At 44.1% G+C, this 25,376-nt stretch overlaps 1 protein-coding gene across 2 annotated transcripts in view; it reads left to right on the top strand.

Moving 5' to 3' along the window:
- MDM1 (Mdm1 nuclear protein) overlaps positions 1–9,195 on the top strand; it is a 98,323-nt gene extending 89,128 nt beyond the window's left edge. For both annotated transcript variants that reach the window (XM_082256974.1, XM_082256975.1), the window contains 2 exons: positions 4,139–4,198; positions 8,881–9,195. In XM_082256974.1, coding sequence (XP_082113100.1) covers positions 4,139–4,198; positions 8,881–8,990 — 170 coding nt within the window. In that variant the 3' untranslated portion in view covers positions 8,991–9,195. The remainder of the gene's footprint in view (positions 1–4,138; positions 4,199–8,880) is intronic.
- The last annotated feature ends 16,181 nt before the right edge of the window (positions 9,196–25,376 follow it).

Here is a 25,376-nt window from a genome sequence, read left to right on the forward strand (position 1 = left end):
CTGCTATTTCAATATCTTAAACTCCGGGCCCCTCATGTAATCCTGCTTCAGGAAAAGCATCTTACAGGCAGCAAAATCATGGCCTTGAAGAGACCCTGGATTCAGAGGGCCTTCCATACAATGTATTCAAATTATGCTAGAGGGGTTTCAAGCCTTATTAGTGAAACACTACCATGTATTATTGAACATGTATACACATATCCCTATCGGAAATATGTAATTGTAGCTTTATATATTCCCCCTCCCTTTTCATCTGAATTTCTATATATCATTCTGGAGAGGATTGTCCCCTATTGTCCGGATAAACTATTATTTATGGGCAATCTCAATTCCACTTTATCCCCTACTTTAGATAGGCCCACCCCAGCTGAACATTTCTCAGGGGACCTGTCCAACTGGGCACTGGCAGCTGGCCTCACTGAAGCATGGAGGTGGAAATACCCCACGGATGAAGCATACTCCTGCTTCTCTTCATCACACAAACCTCTTCCCGTATTGATTTGGCCTTTTTCCAATCCTTTCTTCTTGGCAGATGTTATGGAAACATATTATCTGCCTAGTAGGTTGTCAGATCACTGTCCTTTGGAGTTGGTCCTTCGTGCTCGACCGTGCTTCAATGGATCCTTGTGGCGTCTGAGAGCTCAATGAGTCTCCCATTCAGAAATCTTTAAGAAGACACCCCCTGTTCTACAAGAATACTGGGATCTAAATGGGGAATCATCCTCTTCAGATATAGAATGGGATGCTTTTAAGGCCTTCACGAGAGGCCATTACATTTCTTCCATAGTTGCTGTCAAACGAAACCAGGACTCTAAGGTGCAATACCTACAGGACAAGGTGCTTGAACAAACATATTGTTGTAACGCTAACCCTACCACTGACAACTTTGATTCTCTGTAATAAGCAAAAAGAGAGCTGCACTTACATCTGGCTAAAGTCACCAGATTGGATCTTTTTAAATGTAAGCAAAAATTCTTTGAGCAGGGGGACAAAAATGGGCGCTTTTTAGCACTATTGTCTCAGCATGACATGCCCTCTATGCTGATTCCAGAGATTAAATCCCATTCTGGCAGTGTGCTCACCTCACCAGAGGACATATTGGAAGAATACAGACTGTACTATGCTAAATTGTATTCCTGCTCCCTGTCTACTACGGGTGACCAGTCTGGAATGTTGCTCCTATTGGACAATGTTGCCCTTGGTTGGCTCTCTAATGAGAAGCGATCCATTTTAGTGTGCCCAATCTCCCTGGACGAGGTCAGGGCGATTATACAGTCCTTCTCCAATAGTAAGGCACCTGGACCTGACGGTCTGCCAGTAGAATTCTATACGACCAATGGGGTTCCCCTTGCTCCACTTTTAGCGTCCCTTTTTACACAATGCTTAGCATAAACTCCACCCATTTTTGAAGTGAAGGCCATGTGGTCCTTATTTATAAACCTCCTAAGGATCCCACGGCTTGCGCCTCCTATGGGTCGATTGCCTTACTAAATTGCGACCTCAAAATTCTTACCAAGTTGCTCACTTGTAGGTTGAACACACTCCTACATTCGGTAACAGACTCAGACCAAACTGGGTTCATGGCACATAGGGCCACAGATGTCAATTTAAGGAGGTTTGTTTACCAATATCAATGCACCTCACTCAAACCAGGGCTCTAGGGTGGTCACCTCTCTAGATATAGAAAAGGCTTTTTACACCGTTGAGTGGCTCTATTTATGGGAGGTCTTGAGAAAGATGGGGTTCCCAATGCTTTTAATTCTCTGGTTACAATTAATTTATTAAAGACCTACAGCTGTAATTAGGTTGGAAAGAGACCTGTCAGCTAAATTTGCACTGTACAGAGGTACCCAGAAGGGCTGCCCTCTCTCTCCTGCCCTTTTTGCAATCGAAATGGAGCCAATGGCTGAGGCCCTACGGGTATCTCCACTTATCCGCAGTTTGAGGATTGCGTGGCTGGAGGAGAGGATGGCTCTGTACACAGATGATTTGCAACTGTTTCTAAAGGATGCAGTTCCCTCCTTGGAGGGGGAGCTTCAGTCTCTTGAAGCATTCTCTACCATTACTAGACTGAAAGTTGATTGGTTTAAATCCTTGCTCCTTCCTATTGACCCGGATGCCCGGAAATCTGCTCCTCCGACTTTGCAGCTGCAGTGCGTAGAGGAATTCAAATATTTGGGTGTGCTGCAGATTATGTTAGGCTTAATCTCATTCCAGTGTACCAGGCTACAAAAGTTTGGTTTAAAATATGGGAGAATTTACTCTTGTCCCTCCTGGGGAGTGTAAACTTGCTAAAAATGAAGATACTTCCCAAATTCACTTGCCTGTTTAGACACTCGCCCCAATGGATTCTGAAATCTTTTTTTATGCAGCTAAACCAACTCTTCTCTTCCTTCCTGTGGGGATCCCACCCACCAAGATATAAATTGATGACTTTGATGAGACCTACCTCCAGGGGGGGCTTAGCCCTGTCAGATTGCTATAGGTATTATTTGGCATCACAGCTGGTGACGGCTAGGTTGTGGATTTCCCTGACAGGTATACTACCTCTACAATTTTGGAGGCGGCGATTCTAAATTCTTTTTTTAACAAATTATTGTTAATGGTTCCCTGAGACCCCTTTCATCCCTTTCTGCTAAATATAACGTCCCAGCTTCTCATTCATTCAGATTTTTTCAATTGTCCCATGGTTTTCATAGTCAATTCCCTAACACTTCCCTCAGGCTGGAACAGTCTGATTTGGAACACGTTCTTCGGACTGAGTGTTCGGAGAAACCCACTTCAGTGCTGTATAATTATCTCCTGTTGGTCTCCCTCCCCGACCTCTGCATCCTTCGCCGGAGGTGGCTGAGCAATGTACCGGAGCTTGATGACGAGGACTGGGAGGATGTCTGGGACCTCTCCTTCCATCATCTGGTCTCACAAAGGGAAAAGCTCATGCAATTTAAATTTGTCCCTAGAGCTTTTTTTACTCTGTACAGAATATACAATATGAACCTATGGATTCCCAAGAATGCTGGCGATGTAATTATTCCCCAGCGGATTTCTCACATATTTTTTGGAGTTGCCCCCTTTTTGTCAAATACTGGGAGGAGGTAATCTCTATTATTATTTCAATAACTGGGATTTCCCTGGTACCTACAGTGAACATCTGTCTATTGGGGTTAGTGGAGGAGCTGGTCCCCACAGTGGCAGGGCAGACCACGCTAAGTTTGCTTCTGTTTTATGCCCTCAAGGCCATAACCATATCTTGGAAGAAAACTGCTCTTCCTTCCCTCAATTTCTGGAAGCATCTGGTAAATGTCAACCTCCCCATGTATAAAGATACCTATTCACACAGGGCTTTTCCAAAGAAATATGATAAAGTACGGCCTAAATGGCTAGCTGACCCAACCACAGCCTCAATGTTAGCTAAATAATAATACTTTAGGCCACTTCTTGTGTTTTTTTTTTTATATTCCTAATAGGGGAACAGGATGTTGCTGGGGATACCCTTCTCTTAAATTGGCATCTTCCACTTGTAAGATATGCTGGTTCTATGTGTGGACATGAGCTTCGTTTAGTCCTTTGAATTGGACTCATGGTCGCTTAGTTCCAGTAATTATGATATGTTGTTCGATGACTCCTGCGTGTGCGACTGTGTCCTTCATTGTGTCCTTTTGCTTTGTCTGTATTGTGTTTGCAAATTGCAATAATAAAAAAAGTTATTAAAAAAAAAAAAATGAACTAGTAAATTTACGTAGTAAAAGTTCCTTGTTTACAGGTTTTTAAACCTTTGATGTTCATATTATTGAAAAAATGTATTTTTTATCTAAGACTTTCATGTCTGTACCTTGTATGTGCCAAATAACCAAATCAGTTTAGCCATCTAAAATAAAATGAATACATAGGGGAATACAGATAATTTCCAGATGTTCTGAAAATCCCCTTTAAGTTTTATCTTTCCCATTTTTTTATTCTTAGGAGTGCAGAAAATGTATACAAATAAAACAGTGTATGCCAATGAGATTGGTCAAGATTGCACGATTATGAATTGTAAAAGTGAAAAAAACTTTATCAGTCAGATAAATATTGTGTCCATTTCCTGTAACAAATCATTTTGATTTTTATGGTATTCTTTTTAACACTTTATTTACAGGGAACTTTAACAGTATCGGCTTCTACAGTTCGGCTATAAATGATGACGATAGCATTGAAGGTATGGATCTATAAGATGAATATCTAAATTTTGCCATTTATATAGTTATGTTTCTTATAGGGAAAAAAATGTTTGTTTGTTTTTTTGCTTATATCAATATAATGTAGTTTTTTTTATTTTATGAAAATAATTTAGATTTAGGGCTCTTTCACACGGGCGGTCCGATCAGATCCGCCTGTCAGTTTTTTAGGCAGATCTGATCGGATCCTCCATGCAGCTCTATGGGGCAGCGGGTGTCAGCGGAGGTCACCTCCGCTGACACCCGCTGCCATCCGCATCCGATCCTGTGCTGAAATCTGGACGGATGGAAACCCTATTTTTCCATCCGTTCAGTAATCGGAGCGGAGCGGATCTGATGAGAGCGGACAAGCGGTCCGCTCTCCTCCGATCCCCCATAGAGGGCAGCGGGTGCTGAGACACCTCCCTCTCCGCTCTGCAAGCGGAGACGGAGCTGTCATCCGCCCGGCTCAGCGGGGATCGCGGATCGATCCCCGCTGAGCAACACGGATCCGCCTGCAGAGGCGGACCGTGTGAAAGAAGCCTTAAGAGAAAATCGAATAGTTTAAATTTTGTTTTCCTAAAAGAAACCTGGTTTTTTGGCAGTAATGCTGATCTTCTGGTTTCAATATTTGTGTCATTACCTTGGACAAGTATGCAGATGATAATCATTGACATTCCTGATTTGCATATTTGTTCAGAGTCAGAAGAATTTTAGAAGGAGGTCAGCAGTGGCAGCCCCATGTTTTTCTCAGAAAGAAGGGAAGGCTGAAAGTAATAATTAACTGCTTTTTCCATTTTTAAACCAAGTTAGACTTGAAGTAGAGCCCTGTAATGAATCTTATTACGAGCAACTATCAAAGCCCAACTGAATATTCAGTTTAAATCAGCTACCGTATATACTCGAGTATAAGCCAAGCCGAGGCCCCTAATTTTACCACAAAAAAAAATGGGAAAAACGATTGACTCGAGTATAAGCCTAGGGTGAGAATGCAGGGCGGCAGGCACAGTACAGGAGAATGCAGGGCGGCGGGCAGGGTACAGGAGAATGCAGGGTGGTGGGCATGGTACAGGAGAATGCAGGGCTGTGGGCATGGTACAGGAGAATGCAGGGCTGCGGGCATGGTACAGGAAAATGCAGGGCTGTGGGCATGGTACAGGAGAAAGCAGTGCTGCGGGCATAGTACAGGAGAAGGTAGTGCTGCGGACATAGTACAGGAGAATGCAGGGCGGCGGGCATGGTACAGGAGAATGCAGGGCGGCGGGCATGGTACAGGAGAATGCAGGGCTGCGGGCATGGTACAGGAGAATGCAGGGCGGCGGGCATGGTACAGGAGAATGCAGGGCTGTGGGCATAGTACAAGAGAATGTGGGGCGGCGGGCATGGTACAGGAGAATGCAGGGCGGCAGGCATGGTACAGGAGAATGCAGGGCGGCAGGAATGCTACATGAGAATGCAGGGCTGCGGGCATGATACAGGAGAATGCAGGGCGGCAGCATGGTACAGGAGAATGCAGGGCTGTGGGCATAGTACAAGAGAATGCGGGGCTGCGGGCATGGTACAGGAGATGCAGTGCTGCGGGCATGGTGCAGGTGTACCATGCCCGCAGCACTGCATCCCTTGTAGTATGCCCGCAGCCTCGCATAATGGCAGGTAGTGCGGCTGTGTTTCACTTACCTGTTCCAGAGGCGCCTTAAATTTAAAAATGGCACCGCCCGGCTCCAATACGTCATTGCACATGTGCCGCCGCCGCTTGGGAAAGGTCGTACACGTTTGGCTATTCCCGGGAATAGCCGAACGTGTACGGCCTGCCCCGAGCGGCGGTGGCGCATGCACGGTGACATGTTGGCGCCGGGGGGGCACCATTTTTAAATCTAAAGCACGTCGGGCCAGCCGGGGACATTTTTTTTTTTATTCGAGTATAAGACGAGGGGCACGTTTTCAGCACAAAAAAATGTGCAGAAAAACTCGGCTTATACTCGAGTATATACAGTAAATACATTCTAGAAGCAAAAAAAGATGTGCAAAGTTGGCTTTATTTTGAAACAGCCACAGCCTGAGTAGAAAAGCCTGTTGCATGTCAGCATGCTGCAAAATGGGTCCCTTGCTCTCTGTGGGAAAGCAGCGATCTCTTTGTAGAGGTTCAACACTGCTGAGACCCCCTGATGAGTCAGAGCTCTCCAATCAACAGATAGCATGAGCTTTTCTGATTGCAGAGCTACAGGCTTGATTTAGTAGGGCTTGTGTTGGAATTCTACAGAGAGACCACTACTTCCATGCAGAGAGCAAGAGTCCCCCTCTGCAGCTGCAAAGAGTCAGATGAAGTAGCTGAACAAGGACCTCACTTAGAGTTGCCATAGAGCACGGGAAGCATCAGGGGTCAAGAAGACCCTTAATGTCTCCAAGAAAAGTACTTGTCACTTTTCAGTTCGCCTTGTGTAAGGAATAAAGTTGTGTGAAAAAAAGGGCTAAAAAAAAATATAAAGTAAAATAAAAGAATTTAAATACCCCTGTGCACACGCACATACACCCACAGATGCACATGTACATGAATGACAATTAAGTAAAACATGTTGGGTATCACTGTCCACACCAAGATGGCAGGAATAATTCTAGGGCCATCATTTATAGGTAACTCAAAGTTGGCCTGTGAGGACTTTCAAAGATGTTGCATATAGACAATTTTGGGTACTGTAGTTTGTTGCTGTGTCTTGACATATTTAGTATCTGTATGCAAAGTACCAGTATTACAGTATTAGCAATATATTGCTATATATATATATATATATATATATATATATATATATATATATATATATATATATATATATATATAAACTTGTGCCAGTAAAAATATAAATCATAAAAATGTTATATAGAAAATACTAATTAGTGTCAAATACACTACAAATATAATAAAAAAAAATACAAATAATAATTCTTAGTATCAAGGTCTTAAAAATAATGATACTTTAGTGTTGAAGCTCATCAAAAAAGAAAAAAAATCAAATCCACTAGTGACATCCGCCACCCTCCAATAGTGAATTAAAATCATCCAATCTGTAGTGTCCACCAGCCACCAAGTAAATCATGCACTCACCAGAAGGAATGGCTGCAAACATATTGCAGCAAGATTGGCCAGGTTAAACCAAGTAGTAATCTCCCTTGTTAAGCATGCTTGTGCTAGTGACAAGAAAAATGATCTCTTCTCCTATCCTCCACTGCTCCACCAGTAGGCAGACAAATTAACCAGCAGTTGTAGTAACAAAGCTCACAAGCCGACAAGGGGGACCATTGTGTAGTATTTTATTACGTAAAGCCACAAATACAAAATTAAAAGAACACCCACATATGCTTCAGCATAAAAAACTTTATAAAACTCACATGTAAAGCTGCCGCTAGGAACCCGATGCGGGGGCGTGAAATTAGCATTTGAGATTCACTTACGCGTTTCGTGCAGCAGTATGTCATCAGGGGCTGACAAGCCTCTAGCTTACTCTACTCTATCTATCCAGGCAGGTAGTGGGATAGTCTGCCATGGTTCCATAGATAAAAAAGGTCTTAATCTACATACAGCCATTGTTGATGTGCGGCCATGTTAATGTAGACAAGCACATACTTATATGTATCAGCTTTATCTCCATTTGTATGATCAAAAACTGGCTCTATATCTCTAAATGGGTGTATATATTATGCAACATCCAAATATACAGTATATAATATAAACTCATTAGCATTGGATGATTTTAATTCATGATTGGAGGAGGGTCACTAGTGGATTTAATTTATTTAATTGATGAACTTTAACACTAAGAATGATTGATTATTTATAAGACCTTGACACTTAGTATTATTATTTGTATGGATGTAACACTAAGTAGTATATTCTATATATCATTTTTATTATTTAGCTTTTTACTGGCACAAGTTTATGGTTTTAGGTATTTAATCCTTTTGTTTGCATCTGCTCATCCATGTCTTTATGGACCTTGTTTTGTGCACTGGTCCAAATCATTTGGTGGAGGGGGAATTATGGTATGGGGTTGTTTTTCCAGGGTTGGCCCCTTCGTTCCAGTGAAGGGACCACTTAAGGCATCAGCATACCAAGACATTTTGGACAATTTAATGCTCCCAACTTTGTGGGAACAGTTTGGGGATGGCCCCTTCCTGTTCCAACATGACTACGCACTAATGCACAACACAATGCAAGGTCCATAAAGACATGGATGAGCGAGTTTGGGGTAGAGGAACTTGACTGGCCTGCACAGAGTCCTGACCTCAAAGCGATAGAACACCTTTGAGATGAATTAGAGAGAAGACTGTGAGCCAGGCCTTCTCGTTCAACATCAGTGCCTGACCTCACAAATGCGCTTCTGGAAGAATGGTCAAACATTCCCATAGACACACTCCTAAACCTTGTGGACAGTCTTTCCAGAAGGATTGAAGCTCTTATAGCTGCAAAGGGTGGGCCAACTCAATATTGAACCCTACTGACTAAGACTAGGAGGCCATTAAAGTTTATGTTCATGTAAAGGCAGGCATCCCAAAACTTTTGGTAATATAGTGTACGTGTATGTATTTTATTTTCAAAGAACCCTTTTTTTATTTGACTGATAGCATCTGAAAAATTGTCTTCTTTACCGGTTTGTTTTTGTAAATACTTATGCTGCCATTTGGTTTTCAGATGATCGACTCTCCCAGATCTCTGCTAGGTCAGCAGCTTCTAGCTCTTTGGCCTCACAAGTTCTAGAACGTGCTCAGAAAAGAAAAGAGAATTTCTGGGGCAACAAATGATCAGCTGATCTGTCAGTTTCTACTTATAAAATATTTTTACAGAATTTGATAAGCAAGAAGGAATAAGGTTTAGTAATTTTGTAAATGATTTTTGTATTTTTCGTCTGAAATCCTGGATTGATTTGTACATTTTTGTAATAATGAATACATTATGTGTGTATTATGATTATAATGTTTTAGTATTTTAAATCCCACATGTGTGCAATTTCCAATGAAAACAAGTCTATGGATAAACCCAGGGATCCTCAAACTACGGCCCTCCAGCTGTTTTGGAACTACGCATTCCATGAGGCATTGTAAAACTCTTGACATTCACAGACATGACTAGGCATGATGGGAATTGTAGTTCCTGAACAACTGGAGGGCCATTTTCTGAAGACCCTTGGATAAACCCAACATTTTTTTCATGAATGGGTTTAACTGTGAACATGCCTATTCTGTTTCAACCTGAACTCTAGACAGATACAATAGACACAAATTAATGCTGCTCTGTAATCATGAATATATTATTATAGGAAGAGGGTCAAAATGATGCTGGCCATCAGACTGGGGTGGTAAAAAAAAAAAAAAAAAACACTGTGGTAGAGAGCTCTGTGAATATTGCAACGGAAGCAGTTTTTTTTTAATGTTATCTTTAATGATCGATTCATTTTTAACTTTTAGCTAGAGTTATGCTTTAAAGTGCGCCCATTGCTAAACATGTTTTTTATGTTTGGAGAAAGTGTGGCATGATTAGAACCTCCTTCAGGTTTTATTGCTGCCTATCTCATAGCTAAAAACAAGAGTTTTTCTAATGACCCAATAACTCTCCTGAAATCATGAAATATTTCTCAAACACTAACATTGATCTTTTATCATAACTAAACTTCTGTATGTTTGATGCAAGAAATAGAATGACTCTGCAAGATCTCATTATTTATATTACTTTCTTTACATGCAAAGATTTCACTTAATATGAAAGTATCTGCTAGCCAATAAATACATCAAGATGAGAACAGACGTAACAAAATGATTTTATATTATTATGACACTGCAACCACAGTGATGGTGACCATGCCATATGGGGCTGAACTCACTGCAAAAGTGCCACACAGTTACACATACTCTAAAACATAGTGGGGTTGATTTACTAAAACTGAAGAGTGCAAAATCTGGTTCAGCTCTGCATAGAAATCAGCTTTCTGGATTTTTTTTTTGTCTTAACCACTTGCCGACTGCCGCACGACTATTTACGGCGGCAGTCAGCCCCTCACAGGCAAAGTGACGTAGGGGTACGTCACTAGCCTGTGAGGCTCTAGGGGGCGAGCGCGCGCCGCCGGATGCGCACTCCTGCCCCCGCTCGCTCCCTAAGCAGTCCGCGCATGTGACCGGCGGACCTGATGTCTGCCGATCACTCGCGACCGTCCGGTACAGAGGGAGAAAGGCAGGCGGCTAATGTAAACAAAGCCGCCTGTCATTCTCCCCTGTGTAAATGTAGAGATCATACGGTCCTGCTATGTAGGATCGTATATCTCTGTAGTTACACAAACAGCCACATCCCATAACAGTTAGAAGCACGCCCCTAGGGACACACTTAACCCCTCCTTCTGCAATAAAGTTAACCCCTTCCCTGCCAGTGTCATTTTTACAGTAACAGTGCATATGTATAGCACTGATCACTGTAGTAATGTCACTGGTACCCCCAAAAGTGTCAAAAATGTCAGTCAAGGGTCCGATCTGTCTGCCGCAATGTCGCAGTACCGCAAAAAAAGTCGCAGATCACTGCCATTACTCGTTAAAAAAAACAATAAAAATGACAAAAATCTTTCCCTTAGTTAGTAAACGCAATAACTTTTGCGCAAACCAATCAAAATACGCTTATTGTGATTTTTTCTACCAAACATATGTAGCAGAAAATTGGCCTAAAATGTTAAAATATTTTGATTTTTACATTTTTTTGGGGGGGAATTTCATATAAAAAAATTTGAAAAATATTGTTATTTTTGCAAAATTGTCGCTCTTTTTTTGTTTATAGCGCATGATCAAAAAATCGCACAGGTGATCAAATACCACCGAAAGAAATCTCTGTTTGTGGGAAAAAAAGGACGTCAATTTCATTTGGGTACAGCGTCGCACAACCGCGCAATTGTCCGTTAAAATCACGCAGTGCCGAATCGCAAAATAGGGCCTGGTCAGGAAGGGGGTAAAATCTTCCGGGGCTTAAGTGGTTAATTGAACAAGCTGAAGTTAGAAGCTGATTGGCTACCATGCAGAGCTGCACCAGATTAGAAACAACACCAGTATTATTAAAAATTCCCCTTTGACCATTTTTATGCCAGCAGTAGCCCACCAGTACAATATATGACATGTACAGCCAGGTCTGTATATACCATAATGACACTTGTGGGACAGTTCTTAGATACGCAGGGTAAGAGGGGCCAGCACAAGGCTCACAATGTACAAATTATGATAATACATTTTTGTTTTCCTCTTCTGGCCACCTCTGGGACATGTGTAGCTATGTTCTTCATTTAAACAATAGGGGTAAAGGGGTGCAAAGATGATGAGAAGAGTTAGGAATTTTTTATAGCTCAGGAAAAAGTTTGATGATTGGTTCAGTTGAAAAAGTAGTCACACGATACACTGCTCAAAAAAATTAAAGGAACTCTTTGAAAACAACATCAGATCTGAATTGAGAAAATTATCATGCTGGATAACTACACTGATATGGACTGGGTAATGTGTTAGGAATGAAAGGATGCCACATTGTTTGATGGAAATTGAAATTATTAACCTACAGAGGGCTGAATTCAAAGACACCCCGTAAATCAAAGTGAAAAAATTATACAGCAGGCTAGTCCATTTTGCTGAAATTTCATTGCAGCAACTCAAACTGGTACTCAGTAGTTTGTATGTCCCCCACGTGCTTGTGTAAATGCCTGATGACATCAGGGCATGCTCCTAATGAAACGACAGATGGTGTCCTGGGGTATTTCCTGCCAGATCTCGACCAGGGCATCACTGAGCTCCTGAACAGTCTGAGGTGCAACCTGACGACGTTGGAAGGACAGAAACATGGTGTCCCAGAGGTGTTCTATTGGATTTAGGCCAGGCGAACGTGGGGGCTATTCAATGGTATCAATTTCTTCATCCTCCAGGAACTGGCTGCATACTCTCGCCACATGAGGTCAGGCATTGTTGTGCACCAGGAGGAACACAGGTCCCACCGCACCAGAGTAGGGTCTAACAATGGGTCCAAGGATTTCATCCCGATACCTAATGGGAGTCAGGGTGCCATTGTCCAGCCTGTAGAGGTCTGTGTGTCCCTCCCTGGATATGCCTTCCCAGACCAGCACTGACCCACCACCAAACTGGTCATGCTGAATGATGTTACAGGCAGCATAACATTCCCCAGGGCTTCTTCACACCCTTTCATGTCTGTCACATGTGTTCAGGGTGAAGCTGCTCTCATCTGTGAAAAGCACATGATGCCAGTGGCAGACCTGCCAATTCTGGTGTTCAATGGCAATTTCCAATCGAGCTCCATAGTGCCGGGCACTGAGCACAGGGCCCACTGAAGACGACTGGCCCTTAGTCCACCCTCATGAAGTCTGTTTCTGATTGTTTGGTCAGAGACATTTACACCAGTGGCCTGTTGGAGGTCCTTTTGTAGGGCTCTGGCAGTGCTCATCCTGTTCCTCCTTGCACAGAGGAGCAGACACCAGTCCTGCTGATGGGATAAGGACCTTCTACGGCCCTGTCCAGCTCTCCTAGAGTAACTGCCTGTCTCCTGCAATTTTATTTATTTTTTTTCAAATAACAAACATGTTATACTTACCTGCTCTGTGGAGTGTTTCACAGAGTACCCCTAAACCTCTTCTTGAGTCCCTTGCGGGCACTCCTGCCCCCCTCTCTTCCGAATGCCCCCACAGCAAGCAGCCTGCTATGGGGGCACCCAAGCTGAGCTGCTGCTTATGTGTCCATTCAGACATAGAACCAGGCCTTGCCCACACCTACCCCCTTTTTCTCCTCATTGGCTCACTGAATTTGATTAACAGCAGCAGAAGCTAATAGGGCCTGCTGCTGTCTCAGCCAATGAGATGGAAGAGTCCCGAACAGCTAAGCCTCTTTTGCAGCATTGCTGGATCGAGATGGGCTCAGGTAATATTAGGAGGGGAGCTGTGCACAGAAGGTTTTTTTTATCCTAATTGCATAGAATGCATAAAGATAAAAAAAAAACTTCTGCCTTTGGAACCACTCTAAGGACACAAGCAAATGTGACATTTAGCAATCCGAGCATTCCAGGAATGTAACTGGCTTTTGAAACCGTAAAATCAACGGGTTTATTTTTGCTTTATGATTTACTGCTGTTGAGGGTCCTCTGGTCTTCATCAAAATGGCAGCCTTCCGCAAAAAGAAAAAGAGCAATGCTGGAGGCAATTTACTGCACGCACTCATTTTGATAGCATAATTATTAATGTAAAATGTATGTTCCTTGCTAAAGAACATTATTTTTTATCAAGTTGTTATGAGTAAAGTCCTGCTTTAAAGAGATTGACATCCCTGTTTTAGCTTTGATGTGTTGCATCAACCCACTGGTGCCCACGCACAACTAAAGTATCAATTTGGGTGGAGATTACTTTTAAAGCGTTGGTTCACCTTTAAAGAAAAAAAAAGTAAAGGTGAGCTAATAGCGGACACCTTCCCCACCACCACCCCATACCAGCTCTACTTACCTCTGGGGTTGCAGAGCTGTCACATCCACTCCAGTGGTATAGGGATTTGAAATCCCAGCTGCTCTCCATCAGCTCTTCTAGGATGGACCAGGTGGGTTCTGATTGGTTAGCGTCGTCGCAATGAGGTAAGTGGAGTGGGTATCAGGAGGGGGGCCGGGGGGGGGGGTGGGTTGGGGGTGTCTGCTGTTTACAATTAAATTTTTTCTAAAAGAGCTTTTATACATCCATGCTTTGATCAGTCTTTTAAATTCTACTTCCGATGTTTTTTTTCTGTGCATTGCAAATCTATTAATAATCTAAGAAGAATATAAACTATGATCAGCCCAAGCCTATACTTACTTTGGTCACCACTAGACAAAACATCCCCGAGGCTGTGACAGTTATATTCTTTTCACCATTTACTGGATGCCTTGCCTGCAAATATCTACCTTTACCAAGAAGACAGGAATGTCAGGTTTCCTGTTTAAACCATAACAGTGTACAAGCCAGAATGAAACTATATACATCTTTTAAATGAAACAGAGCAAAAGATCTGTGGCTGTTTGTGCTGAGTGTTTAGCTTTTTCTTGTGAAAATGGTAAGAGCAATTTTGTCAAATACATTTCCAAATTGCTCTGTTTTATTTTTGTAAATGTGATTGATTCAATGAAACAACTGTTTGAATATAGTGTTCTTTATATTGTGTTTGTATTAAAGTTTTGCTGTTATTTTGTAATTATGTGGTTTTGTTAAATTTGAATTTTTCATGATCTTAAAGAAAGTAAAATCATTTTTAATTAAAGCTAAGCATTTATTATATAATTTGTTTTTGATTTTTTCCAGAGAAACATTGTCTCATTATAATAATGTCAGTTACACCTTGAACATTTGGAAACATATTAAAACAGCATTTTAACCACTTTAAGACGGGAAGGATTTGCCCCCTTAATTACCAGGCCTCTTTTTTCAACTTGGCACTGCGTTACTTTAACTGACAATTGCACGGTCCTGCGATGCTGTACCCAAACAAAATTGACGTCCTTTTTTCCCACAAATCGAGCTTTCTTTTGGTGGTATTTGATCACCTGTGCGATTTTTATTTTTTTGCGCTATACACAAAAAAAGAGCGACAGTTTTGAAAAAAAAAATCAATATTTCTCACATTCTGTTATATGACATTCCAAAAAAAAAAAAAAAAATCAAATTTTTTTAACATTTTAGGCCAATTTGTTTTCTGCTACATATTTCTGGTAAAAAAAAAAAAATCACAATAAACGTATTTTGATTAGTTTGCGCAAAAGTTATTGTGTCTACTAACTACGGGAAAGATGTATGTAATTTTTATTGTTTTTTTTTTTTTTTACTAGTAATGGTGGGGATCTGCGATTTTTTGCAGGACTGCGACATTGCAGCGGACAGATCGGACCCCTGACTAATCAGTGCCAAAAATATTCACTGTTACTGTAATAATGACACTGGCAGGGAAGGGGTTAACATTGTGGGTGATCAAGGGGTTAAATGTGAGCCTAGGGGAGTGATTATAACTGGGGGGGGGTGTGGCTTGTAAAATGACCATAGAGACCTGTGATCCTATATAGAAGGATCACAGGGGCTCTATGATCATTCCAGGGAGAAGAATGGTCAGCTGTGTTTACAACAGCTGACTGTTCTTCTCTCTCAGCAGGAAACGATCGCGGGTGTCAGGCGGCAGGCATACAGTTACGGCGGTTTGCGCAGGAGGTTATATAACATTGTTTTTGCCATCAAGGTAACCCTATTAAAGAATATTTATACTTTATTCTATATAAAACATTTTCCAACCCTGAAAGTTTCGTATTGATGTGGGATTTGCTGTGTTAAAAAAACATATACCATGCTGTGATTTATGTGTACATTTGCTCTTTATCATCAAACATGACAAGTTACAAGTTGGAAGATGTATTCAAAGACATCTCTCTAGAACTGACACTGCTAGCAGGTATAAAGTGCAAGCAATTAAAGTAGAACTATAGGCATTTTTTTTTCCATTTTTGATAGAGCAGGGGAGGGTTGTAACCCCTGCCAGAATTTTTTTTTTGCCATCTGTGTCCCATTGCATAGATTTCCCTTCACTTCCTGTCTCAATGCCAAACAGGAAGTGAGAGAATTCTTTGGGGACCCCCAGGTCACCAGAACTAGTGTCCCCATTGAAAGATTTCCCTTTAAAACTATAAAAATAATACACACATTTAAAATTTAGTTATCCTAGGCTACATTTGCAAGGGTTGATTTGCCTTGGTGCGAATGCCACCAGCAGGATTCTGCTCATTCCCACTGCTGTGTTTAACACTTGAGGGTGGCTAGCTGTGGCCACTAAGCTCCTACACTTCATTGATAGGTTGTCAATGGCGGCAGCTATTTGTGGCTGTTCCCACAGTCAGCAGTTACCTGTGGTGATTGCTGCTGGACACACAAAATGTTTCAAAAAATCCCAATCCCATGTTCTTATAATTTCTTAGGCTTTTTTTTTTTAATTTTCAATCATTTTTATTGATTTTTAGAAAAAGTACAACAGAGTGTAACGAGCCAAAATGGCCCAACCATAGACATTGAAAACAACATGGAGCACATGGTGCAGAAAGCATTAAATGTGTACAAGTAAATATTGTGGATAGCAGGAGTCGAGGAAAAAAAACAAATAATAATAACAATGGCAGTCAAACCAGTGTGAAGCAGGTACTGATCGCTCTCTTCAGTGCTTAAAGGAGCGGGCCGTCCAGGCCCCCCCCCCCGGGCGCCCCTTACGGGAACACACTGCGCCCCCAGGGGGAAGCGGAACCCGACCCCCACCCGCAGTCTCATGGACCTGACTACAAAATACGACATCCCGCCATCAATACACAACAAAAGAAAAGAGAAAGCAGAGAAAGGGAAAAGGAAAGAAAGGAAGGGAAGTCAAGGAGAGCGGCAGCGGCTGGTTAAGAAGGAAAAAAAAAAAAAAAAAAAGTCGACATCCAGGTTCAGCACCCCCCCAGGGAACGAGTCCCCGGAGCGTGCGGTCCGGCAATAGTAAAGAGCCGGAAAAAATCCCCCTAAGAGGGGCCTGCCAAATAGCGGATCCACGGTTCCCAGGTCTTGTCAAATATTTTCATCTTATCATTCAATATGGCTACCATCCGTTCGTTTATCATAATCCAAGACAGCTTGGCTTTGAGCAGCTCGAGCGGCACTACTGAGGTGCGCCAGGATCGTGCGATTGCAATCTTGGCCGCTATAAACACGAAAGCTATAAGGCGTTTGTTATGCTTAGAAATCCCCGCTATCGGTTTGCCCAGGAGAGCTTGCACGGGATCCTTGGTCAAGTTGACTTGCGTCAATGAGTAAATGAAATTGTAAACACGAATCCAGAATCGGCGCACCTTAGAACAGGTCCACCAAATATGGAGCACCGTGCCTGCCAGACCACATCCCCGAAAACAGTTGGGAGACGCAGTGTGGACCGCTGCAGCCAGCCTGACCGGGACCATGTACCATCTCAAAAGTACCTTGTAATTAGCTTCAATTAGAGAGGTGTTAAGGATGGATTTAGAACTACATTGAGCTAGAGCATTCCATTCAGCCCTGTCCAGGTCCTCACCCAGGTCCTCCTCCCAACGCTGCATATAAGACAGTTTAGTGTCATCGCTCTGCAATATATTATAAATCGTGGATATGTAACTCTTTTGTTTATCTAACGTTCGGCAGAGGTTCTCCATCTGAGAGGAGGTGGTGATATCACTGGTACGTTTAAGGGAGGCAGCAAAATGGGATATCTGGGCATAGCGATAGCTCTCGCCCTCAGGGAGGGAATGGGTTTCTAGTAATTGGGCCCTGGTGAGGAGGCCCCGATGGTCGCATAGATCCGCCAGCCTGAGGAACCCCTTGTTTGTCCACCATTCAAACGCTGAAGGGGTCAGGCCCGGTGGGAACAAGGGGTTGCCCAGCAGGGGCGCCAATGGGGCATGGGGGGACCGGAAGGCATGCCTGCCCGACAACCTATCCCAAAGACCCAGGGAGAGAGACAGGGCGGGACAAAGTATGCCCGGTCTGTCTCTGGCCCGCAGCCACATCGCATGATGAATGGGGACCCGCAGATGGGCCGCCTCCATTTGCATCCAGATGGGGAGAGGGTCCCGGGAATGGAAGCGAATCAGATGAGCCAATTGGGCTGCGTAATAGTACTTGCCCAAGTCCGGGACCCCCAGACCCCCTCTCAGCTTTGGGGTGAAGAGAGTGCGCCTATTGACTCTGGGCCTCTTGTCCCCCCAAATAAACCGTAGAACTATCCCCTGAAAGTCCCTAAGATCAGGCATATTAAGCATCACAGGTAAGGTACGAAATAAATACAACAGTCGAGGCAGAATATTCATTTTGACCGAATTCAACCTTCCGAACCATGACGGGGGATTGGCTGTCCAAGCAGCCAAGTCCTCCCTCATTTTTTTGTGCAATGGCGGATAATTGTGTGTGTAGAGGGTGGCTATAGACGTAGTGAGGTGTATCCCCAAGTAAGGCAACGATCGTTCTTGCCAAGCAAACGCAAAATTGGCTTTAAGAGTAGCTAAAGTGGCCCCATCTAACGTTAGGTTTAGAGCCTGCGACTTGGAGGGGTTAACCTTAAGTCCCGAGATGGACGCAAACTTCTCCAGGTCTCGGAGCAGGTTGGGGATCGAGACAAGGGGGGACGAGATATACAGTAGGATATCGTCTGCAAATAGAGCACACTTATGTTCAATGCCCCCGCATGGTATACCCCGGACATCCGGGTTGAGGCGTAACTTAATGGCCAACGGTTCCAAGGCTAAAATAAATAACAACGGGGATAGGGGACACCCCTGACGGGTACCCCTACGGACGTCCAAAAAGGGGGACCCATAACCCTTGATCGATAGCCTCGCAATGGGGTCGTCGTATAGCGTGCGAATGAGGGTAAGAAAATCACTCCCGAAACCGAAGCGCTCCAATGTCTGCAGAAGGTAGTCCCAGGACAGGGAGTCGAACGCCTTATGAAGGTCTAGGGACAGTAGCATGCCCCTCCGGCTACCCAAGCCATCCCAGTTGGATTGAAGGGCCGATATGACATCTATCGCGCGTCTCGTTTGGTCCGGTGCCTGCCTACCGGGTACAAAACCAGCTTGGTCCGGATGTATGTAATCCGCCAAAAAGGTGTTGAGTCTGTTTGCCAACACTTTCGCCATGATTTTAAGATCGACGTTTATAAGCGAGATCGGTCTATAATTAAGGCAGTTCCCATGGTCCTTGCCAGGTTTCGGAAGGACATGGATGAAAGCATTGTTCTCGTATTTCGGGATCGGGCTTTTTTTTTTTAAACAAATTTTACTGATTTTCAACACAGGAACAAGTAAAATAAAATAACAGGCATAACTATACCAAAGAGGATACTAAAAAGTCTCAGTGGCATGGGTTAGAGGTCTGACAGGAACGGCACGTGATGATACATAACACCATACAAAGTTACACTATAGGTAGTATTTGGGGGGGGGGGGGGCGAGGGAGGCAAGGTAGGGGTGAGTATGGGGAGGGAGGGAGTGTTAGAGGAGGAGGGGGGGGCGAAAGAGAACAAACACAAATCCATCAATCTTAGCAACAAAAAAACTAGACAGTTATGTACTGGAAAGGATAGAGGTATGAGGAAGAAGGTAGGTTTCGGTCTAAGTTCCTGGAGCTCCATATCACCTGTTTAATCCGATATTGTAATAATCCACAGGGGGAGAGCAAGGAGACATTGGACGGAGAGTCTCGATTTACAAGGTGAGGTGCCTGGTGTTGGGCTGATAAAGGGTAATAAGAGATCAAATGTATAAGATGGTAGCGTGCCCATCTAATGTCATAAGCTGCAGTATCAGGATAAGCCACAAACGTGTTTACCGAAAGTCATTTAAGAACTTAGTCCAGGAGATGGCTCAGTGGCTTTTTGACATGTGGCAGATGGCGGGATGTAACTAGTTACACATTAAGAGCTCGGGGTCGGTAGAGTACGCATAAATGCAGACCACTTGCGGTCGAACTTGGCCAGCTTTGAAGAATTATAAGTTTTGAGTTTGAGGGCTTCCCTGGCATGAAGTTGTTGCAGGCCCATATTCACCTCCGTTAGTGTAGGTGGGGTAGCTTGTATCCATTTGACCAGGATAGCCCTCCTGGCCACCATGTAGCAGGTTATTAACCAAGGTTTGTGAGGCTTAATGATATGGCATTGTTCCTTGGCAAGTTTGTTGAGAAGCACATCCAAGTTTCCGAACAGTAGTGGGTAAGGATCACCAAGAGGGTTCAAGACGGTGACGTCGGTCACATAGGACTCAACTGTGGACCAAAAGGCGGAGATATGGGGGCAGAACCAGAGTCTTTGGGCAAGAGAGGGTTTGGGGATTGAGCAAAGTGGGCAACAGGTTGAGTGTGACTGTGGGTTATTCCGAGAGTATGGTACATAGCTGCGGTGCATAATTTTATATTGTTGTTCCCTCCAGAACTCGTTGGTTATGGTTTTGTGAGTAGCCAGGTATCCTAATAGTATCAGTTGTTGTGCTTCTGGGTTAGGGAAGTCCTTGTCCCAGGGAGTAGAAGAGAACATTGATTTGCTAATTGAAGGAGAAGACAGCAGCCTTTTGTCTGAAATTTTGTGAAGTTCTTGTTCCAAGAATGTATCTATCATGGTCCTCTTGAATCTGATTAGTCTATCAGGGCAGGTCTTGGCCACAAAGCTGACAGCTTGTAGAATGCCCAAAGTGTGGCCCTTGGGCAGCTGGTAGCGATCCATAATGACTGATGTGGGTAAAGGCTTGCCCGAATCAGGAGCAAACATTGGGGCAAAGTGGTGGAGATCTAGAGCCTGCCAGTCTTTGAAAGGGTGGTATTGCTGAGCTTGTGGGAAAAGGGGGTGGCCTCTGATGGGCAAGTGAGGCCTTACAGTAGGCGATATTTGAAGTTTACGGAGGATTTCTCTCCATGTAATGTTGGTGTCCCTTATTAAAATGTTGTTCTTTAGATGGATTGGGAGGTCCCTATGGGCACAATGTAGGAGGGCTGCTAGGTCATAGGGTGCAACAGAATGGGATTCCAGCTGGTAATTCGAGTACCTGGAAGTTTTGCCAATCCAATCCAATCCCACTCTGAGTATACACTCTAGATTGTAGAGACAGCATTCGCAAGTGCCACCCCACCTTCCCTCCTCGGCATATACAACTTTTGAAGGGCAATACAAGGTTTTATGCCGTTCTATATAAAGGCTGTGATTGCTTTGGTTAATTTTTGCATATCTTTGTGTTTCACCAACAATGGTATAGTTTGAAGAGGGTATAGTAGCTTGGGAAAACCCACCATTTTATAGAGATGACATCTGCCAAAGAGGGAGAGGGGGAGGCCCCTCCAGGTGTCTAGTGCTTAGGTGATCTTAGAAATAGTAGGGGGGATATTAAGGTGGTAAATGGAGGACGGAGTTCGACTAATTTTGATACCTAAATAAGTAATGGAGGCTTTAGCTTTAGCTATAGAGAAGATTGGTTTAGATGGCCATGGATTATGTTTAACGTGTCGGAGAGGTAGGATTTCACTTTTAGAGAAATTGATCTTGAGTTCCGAACGTAGACAAAAACCTTCAAAAATTTCATATATCAGTGCTGAGTCCCTGAAAGGGTCAGATGTAAATATAAGTATGTCATCTGCGAAGAGCGCTATACAGAGATCGGAGCTGCCTATGGGGATACCATGTAAGTTGGGGTGTTGTAGAATGAATCTAGCTAGGGGTTCTAGAGCTAGGTTGAACAGTAGGGGGGACAACGGGCACCCTTGTCTAGTTCCCCTATGGAGTGTAAATGGGGCTGAAATGTGTCCATTTGCTACTATATTCGCTGACGGGTTTGTATACATTGCTTTGATAAGGTGGACAAAGGGGCCTTGAAAGCCAAAACGGTGCAGGACCAGATGAAGCCAGTCAATGTCCACCCTATCAAAGGCTTTTCCGCGTCTAGGGAGATAATTGCCATGTCAGTGTCTGGATGATGTTGGGAGGCTTCCAGGGCCACCAATACTTTTCGTATATTGTGGCAGCGGTGAAGCCTGCTTGAGCAGGGTGGATCAAGGTGGGCATGATGGGGGCTAGTCTGGTGGCTATTATTTTAGAAAGGATCTTACCGATCCTTCGGGCAGTAGGAGCCTGGTTCAGTGGGGTCTTTCCCAGGCTTCGGGAGCAATTTAACGTGGGCCGGGAGGCCGGTCAGAAAGTAAGAGTGGCCATCAAGAATGTGTTGATAAAGTGACCGAAGAGTCGGTGCTATGACCTCAACTGATGCTTTGTAGAAATCAGAGGTAAATCCGTCGGGCCCTGGTGCTTTACCGGGAGGTAACTGTGATAGTCGATTTAACTTCTTCAATTGAGATTGGTGCATTAAGTTAAGAAAGAAGAATGGGGAGTGTGACTTTGTCAAGCCAGGCCGCTGCCGCTTGGGCGTCATGGTGTTCCGCACTGTATAGATCAGAGTAGAATTGTGAGAGAATGTCAGCGATTTCTGTGGGTGATGTGGCTATGGGTCCCTTACCAGATTTCAGTGCTGTAATGTGCGTGGGGGTGAAGGGCCCTTTACATAATTTGGCTAACAGTTTACCCGCTTTGTTTCCGAACCTGTGGTATTGCAAGTCTTGAATGGATGAATACATTCTTTCCTGTGCTGCCGCCCAAGCATCGAAAGCTGCTTTTGCCTCCTGCCAAGTTTTTCTGGTAGAATGGTTATTTGCTTGCGATAGTTCTAATTGGGCTGCTCGCAGTTTGGCACTGACTTCAGAATAAGCCTTTCTGATGGCTTTCTTATGACCCGCAGCGTAGGAGAGGATTCGTCCCCTTATGGCACTTTTCCACTGCAAGTACCGGCTAGTACCGGCTCGGCTCTACTCGGCCCTGCTTGGCCCGGTTTGCTTTTCCACTGCGGTACCGCATGGTATAGTGTCGGAACGGTTCGGTACGGTACGGTATAGGTTTGCTTTTCCACTAAAGTAGTACTAAGTTAAGTGGGTGGGATAACAACGGGGTGGGTGGGATTCTCTGACCAATCAGTGGCTAGTAGTGACTGCATGCAAAGGATTGTGGGATATGGTACCAGTTTGGTACCTGTTGGAACCACAATCGAGTAGGTACTGTTTATTCAGAGCCGTACCGTACCGTACCGTTCGGTTCCATGCAGTGGAAAAGCAAACCTATACCGTACCGTACCGGACCGTTCCGACCCTATACCACGCGGTACCGCAGTGGAAAAGCACAAAAGCGTGCCGAGCCGGTACGGTTCTATGCAGTGGAAAAGCGCCATTAGTACAGCTTTCCCTGTTTCCCAAAACAGGTTTGGGTCAGAAACATGGGATGCGTTCGTGTCCTCAAATTCCTGCTACGTCTCGCGGATTATTGTTGACAATTGGGCGTCTTGGGACAGGAAAAAGGGAAACCTCCAGCCACTCACTGGTGGTTTGGAAGAGGGGTCCAAAAGGTCAACCAAGATGGGGGCATGGTCAGAGATTGCAAGTTCATGAATGGTCGAGTCAGTGATCAGGGATTGTAATGAGGGGTTGGCAAAGAAGTAGTCTATGCGGGAGAGGGAATTGTGCGGGTTGGAGAAAAATGTAAATTCACTACCTTCAAGCGCCAAACGTCTGTAAGTTGTAGTTTGTCAGCAAAGTTGGCCAAATGGCTGGGGTTGGTGGACGGGCAAGAGGGCGAGGCTTTTAGAGGGCGAGATCTATCTTCCCTAACTTCCATGACTGTTTTGAAATCCCCTGCTATGATTAGAGGGATGTGGAGATGTGGAGCTAGGTGAGATGCCAAAGATTGAAAATTATGTTTAGTTGGGGAGTTAGGGGCATAAGTTGTGGAGAGAACCCATTCTCTTGGACCGGACGATAACTTAACAGCTAGAAATCTCCCTTACAAGTCTGGATGAGAGGAGATGACAGTGCAGGGAAAAAGTTTATTTATAAGGATCAACACACCGGCCTTGCCCTTGATTGCAGGCGAGCCTAACACTTGGCCCACCCACAGTTTGCGCATACGCACAAAGTCCTGTGTCTCTTGTAATACAGCTATATCAGTTTTTAGTCACTTTAGGTGGCGAAGAATTGCCATTCGTTTATGTGGGGAATGGAGACCTTTAACATTCCATGAAACTATCCTAACCATTGGTGTGAGCTGGAGTAGTAGTTGTGTATCTAAAGGTGAGCTTGTGTGGGAAATCATAGAGACAAGGTCTGGAGGTCATGTTGGGGGATAGATAGTTTGAGTGTTGGAACGGTGGAGTAGAGGGGGGTGGGAGGTGGAGAGGCAAAACTTTCACAAATAAAATAATAAAACATAAATCAATAACATGACACTTGCGTGTCCGAGGAAGCATGTACTTCACTTCTTCCCACATGTGAACTACCGTCTACAGCGGCGCTACGGGGTAGTGTCAGGCCCGAACCCGAGCAGTGTGTTCGCCACCCCACTTACAGTTAGATGAAATCGGGAAGTCAGGCCCGATGCCCATGTCTAACTTGATAGAGCAACAGGTCCCCGCTTGTAGGTGGGCAGTCATACAGCGGCAGCACCCTTGTAGGTGGGGAACTAAAAAGATAGTTGAGAACAAGAAACATTAAGTCAACAATAGGGAGTATCATCCTGGAAGAGAAAAAACAAGAAAAAACAGATTGGTAGCCAGCATAATATGATGCAAGGCGGCAATAGGCATTCGAAGGTCACATTGGACTTGTGCTGTGATGTGGGGGAGTCCCGCCTGTGATGGAACAGAATTTTAGGAGTGAATAGGGAAATTTGCAGTGCGGGCTCCCACCGTATTGTTGAGGCAAACAGAGTGTGGCAGAGAGTCGCAGTGGTTGCACCATCACTTTGTTGGCAGAAGTTCCATAACGGGTGATGTTTAGGCAGGTCTGAATTTCCCGGAGAGATCCGTGAGTCTTAGCTTCTTAGCAGGTTCCTTGCGAGGACTTCGTTGGTCCCTGGGTTGCTGTTATCTGGTAGAGGGCTGTGAGGACGGCATAGAGGTGTCCATCGGCAAACAGAGGTGGGAATTAAGGTAGTCCCAGGCATCTTCCGGGTGAGTAAAAGACTTTGATTGACCTGAGGAATCCGTAAACTGTAGCGTTGCCAGGGTAAACTTGATGCCTTGTTGGTAAAAGCCTTTGGAGACGGGTTGCAGGGCTTTATGGCGCCAGGATACCTCTTGGGAGTAATCTGCGAATATTAACAGCTTGTGGCCATCTATCTGCAATGATTTAGAGTTGCGATATGATTTCAACAGTTTCTATCCATAAAGTTTAAGTATTTCACTATCACCGGTCAAGGGGTACGCCATTCATTAGATGGAGGGCCCACACGGTGTGCACGTTCAGCAACACACATGTTGGTGACTCCCAGGGCCTGGGGGATACGCTGAGCACACTTGTCCAGTAGGGAATCAGCGCCATAGTATTCCGGGAGGCCTATTATGCGCAGATTGTTTCTGAGCGACCTGTTTTCTAGGTCATCAACCTTGTCAAGTAGGTATTGCTGGGTTGGTTTGAATTGCTTTTCCATATGGAAAGAGGCTTGTGTTTCCTCTTCAATGTCTGCTACCCTGCTCTCTAATTCAGTGAGCCGCAGTGCATGTTCGCTGATGTGCTTCCTTATCTGAGCTATCCCCGC

Source organism: Pelophylax lessonae, assembly GCF_965119305.1.
Source record: "Pelophylax lessonae genome assembly, chromosome: 4".
Taxonomy (NCBI): domain Eukaryota; kingdom Metazoa; phylum Chordata; class Amphibia; order Anura; family Ranidae; genus Pelophylax; species Pelophylax lessonae.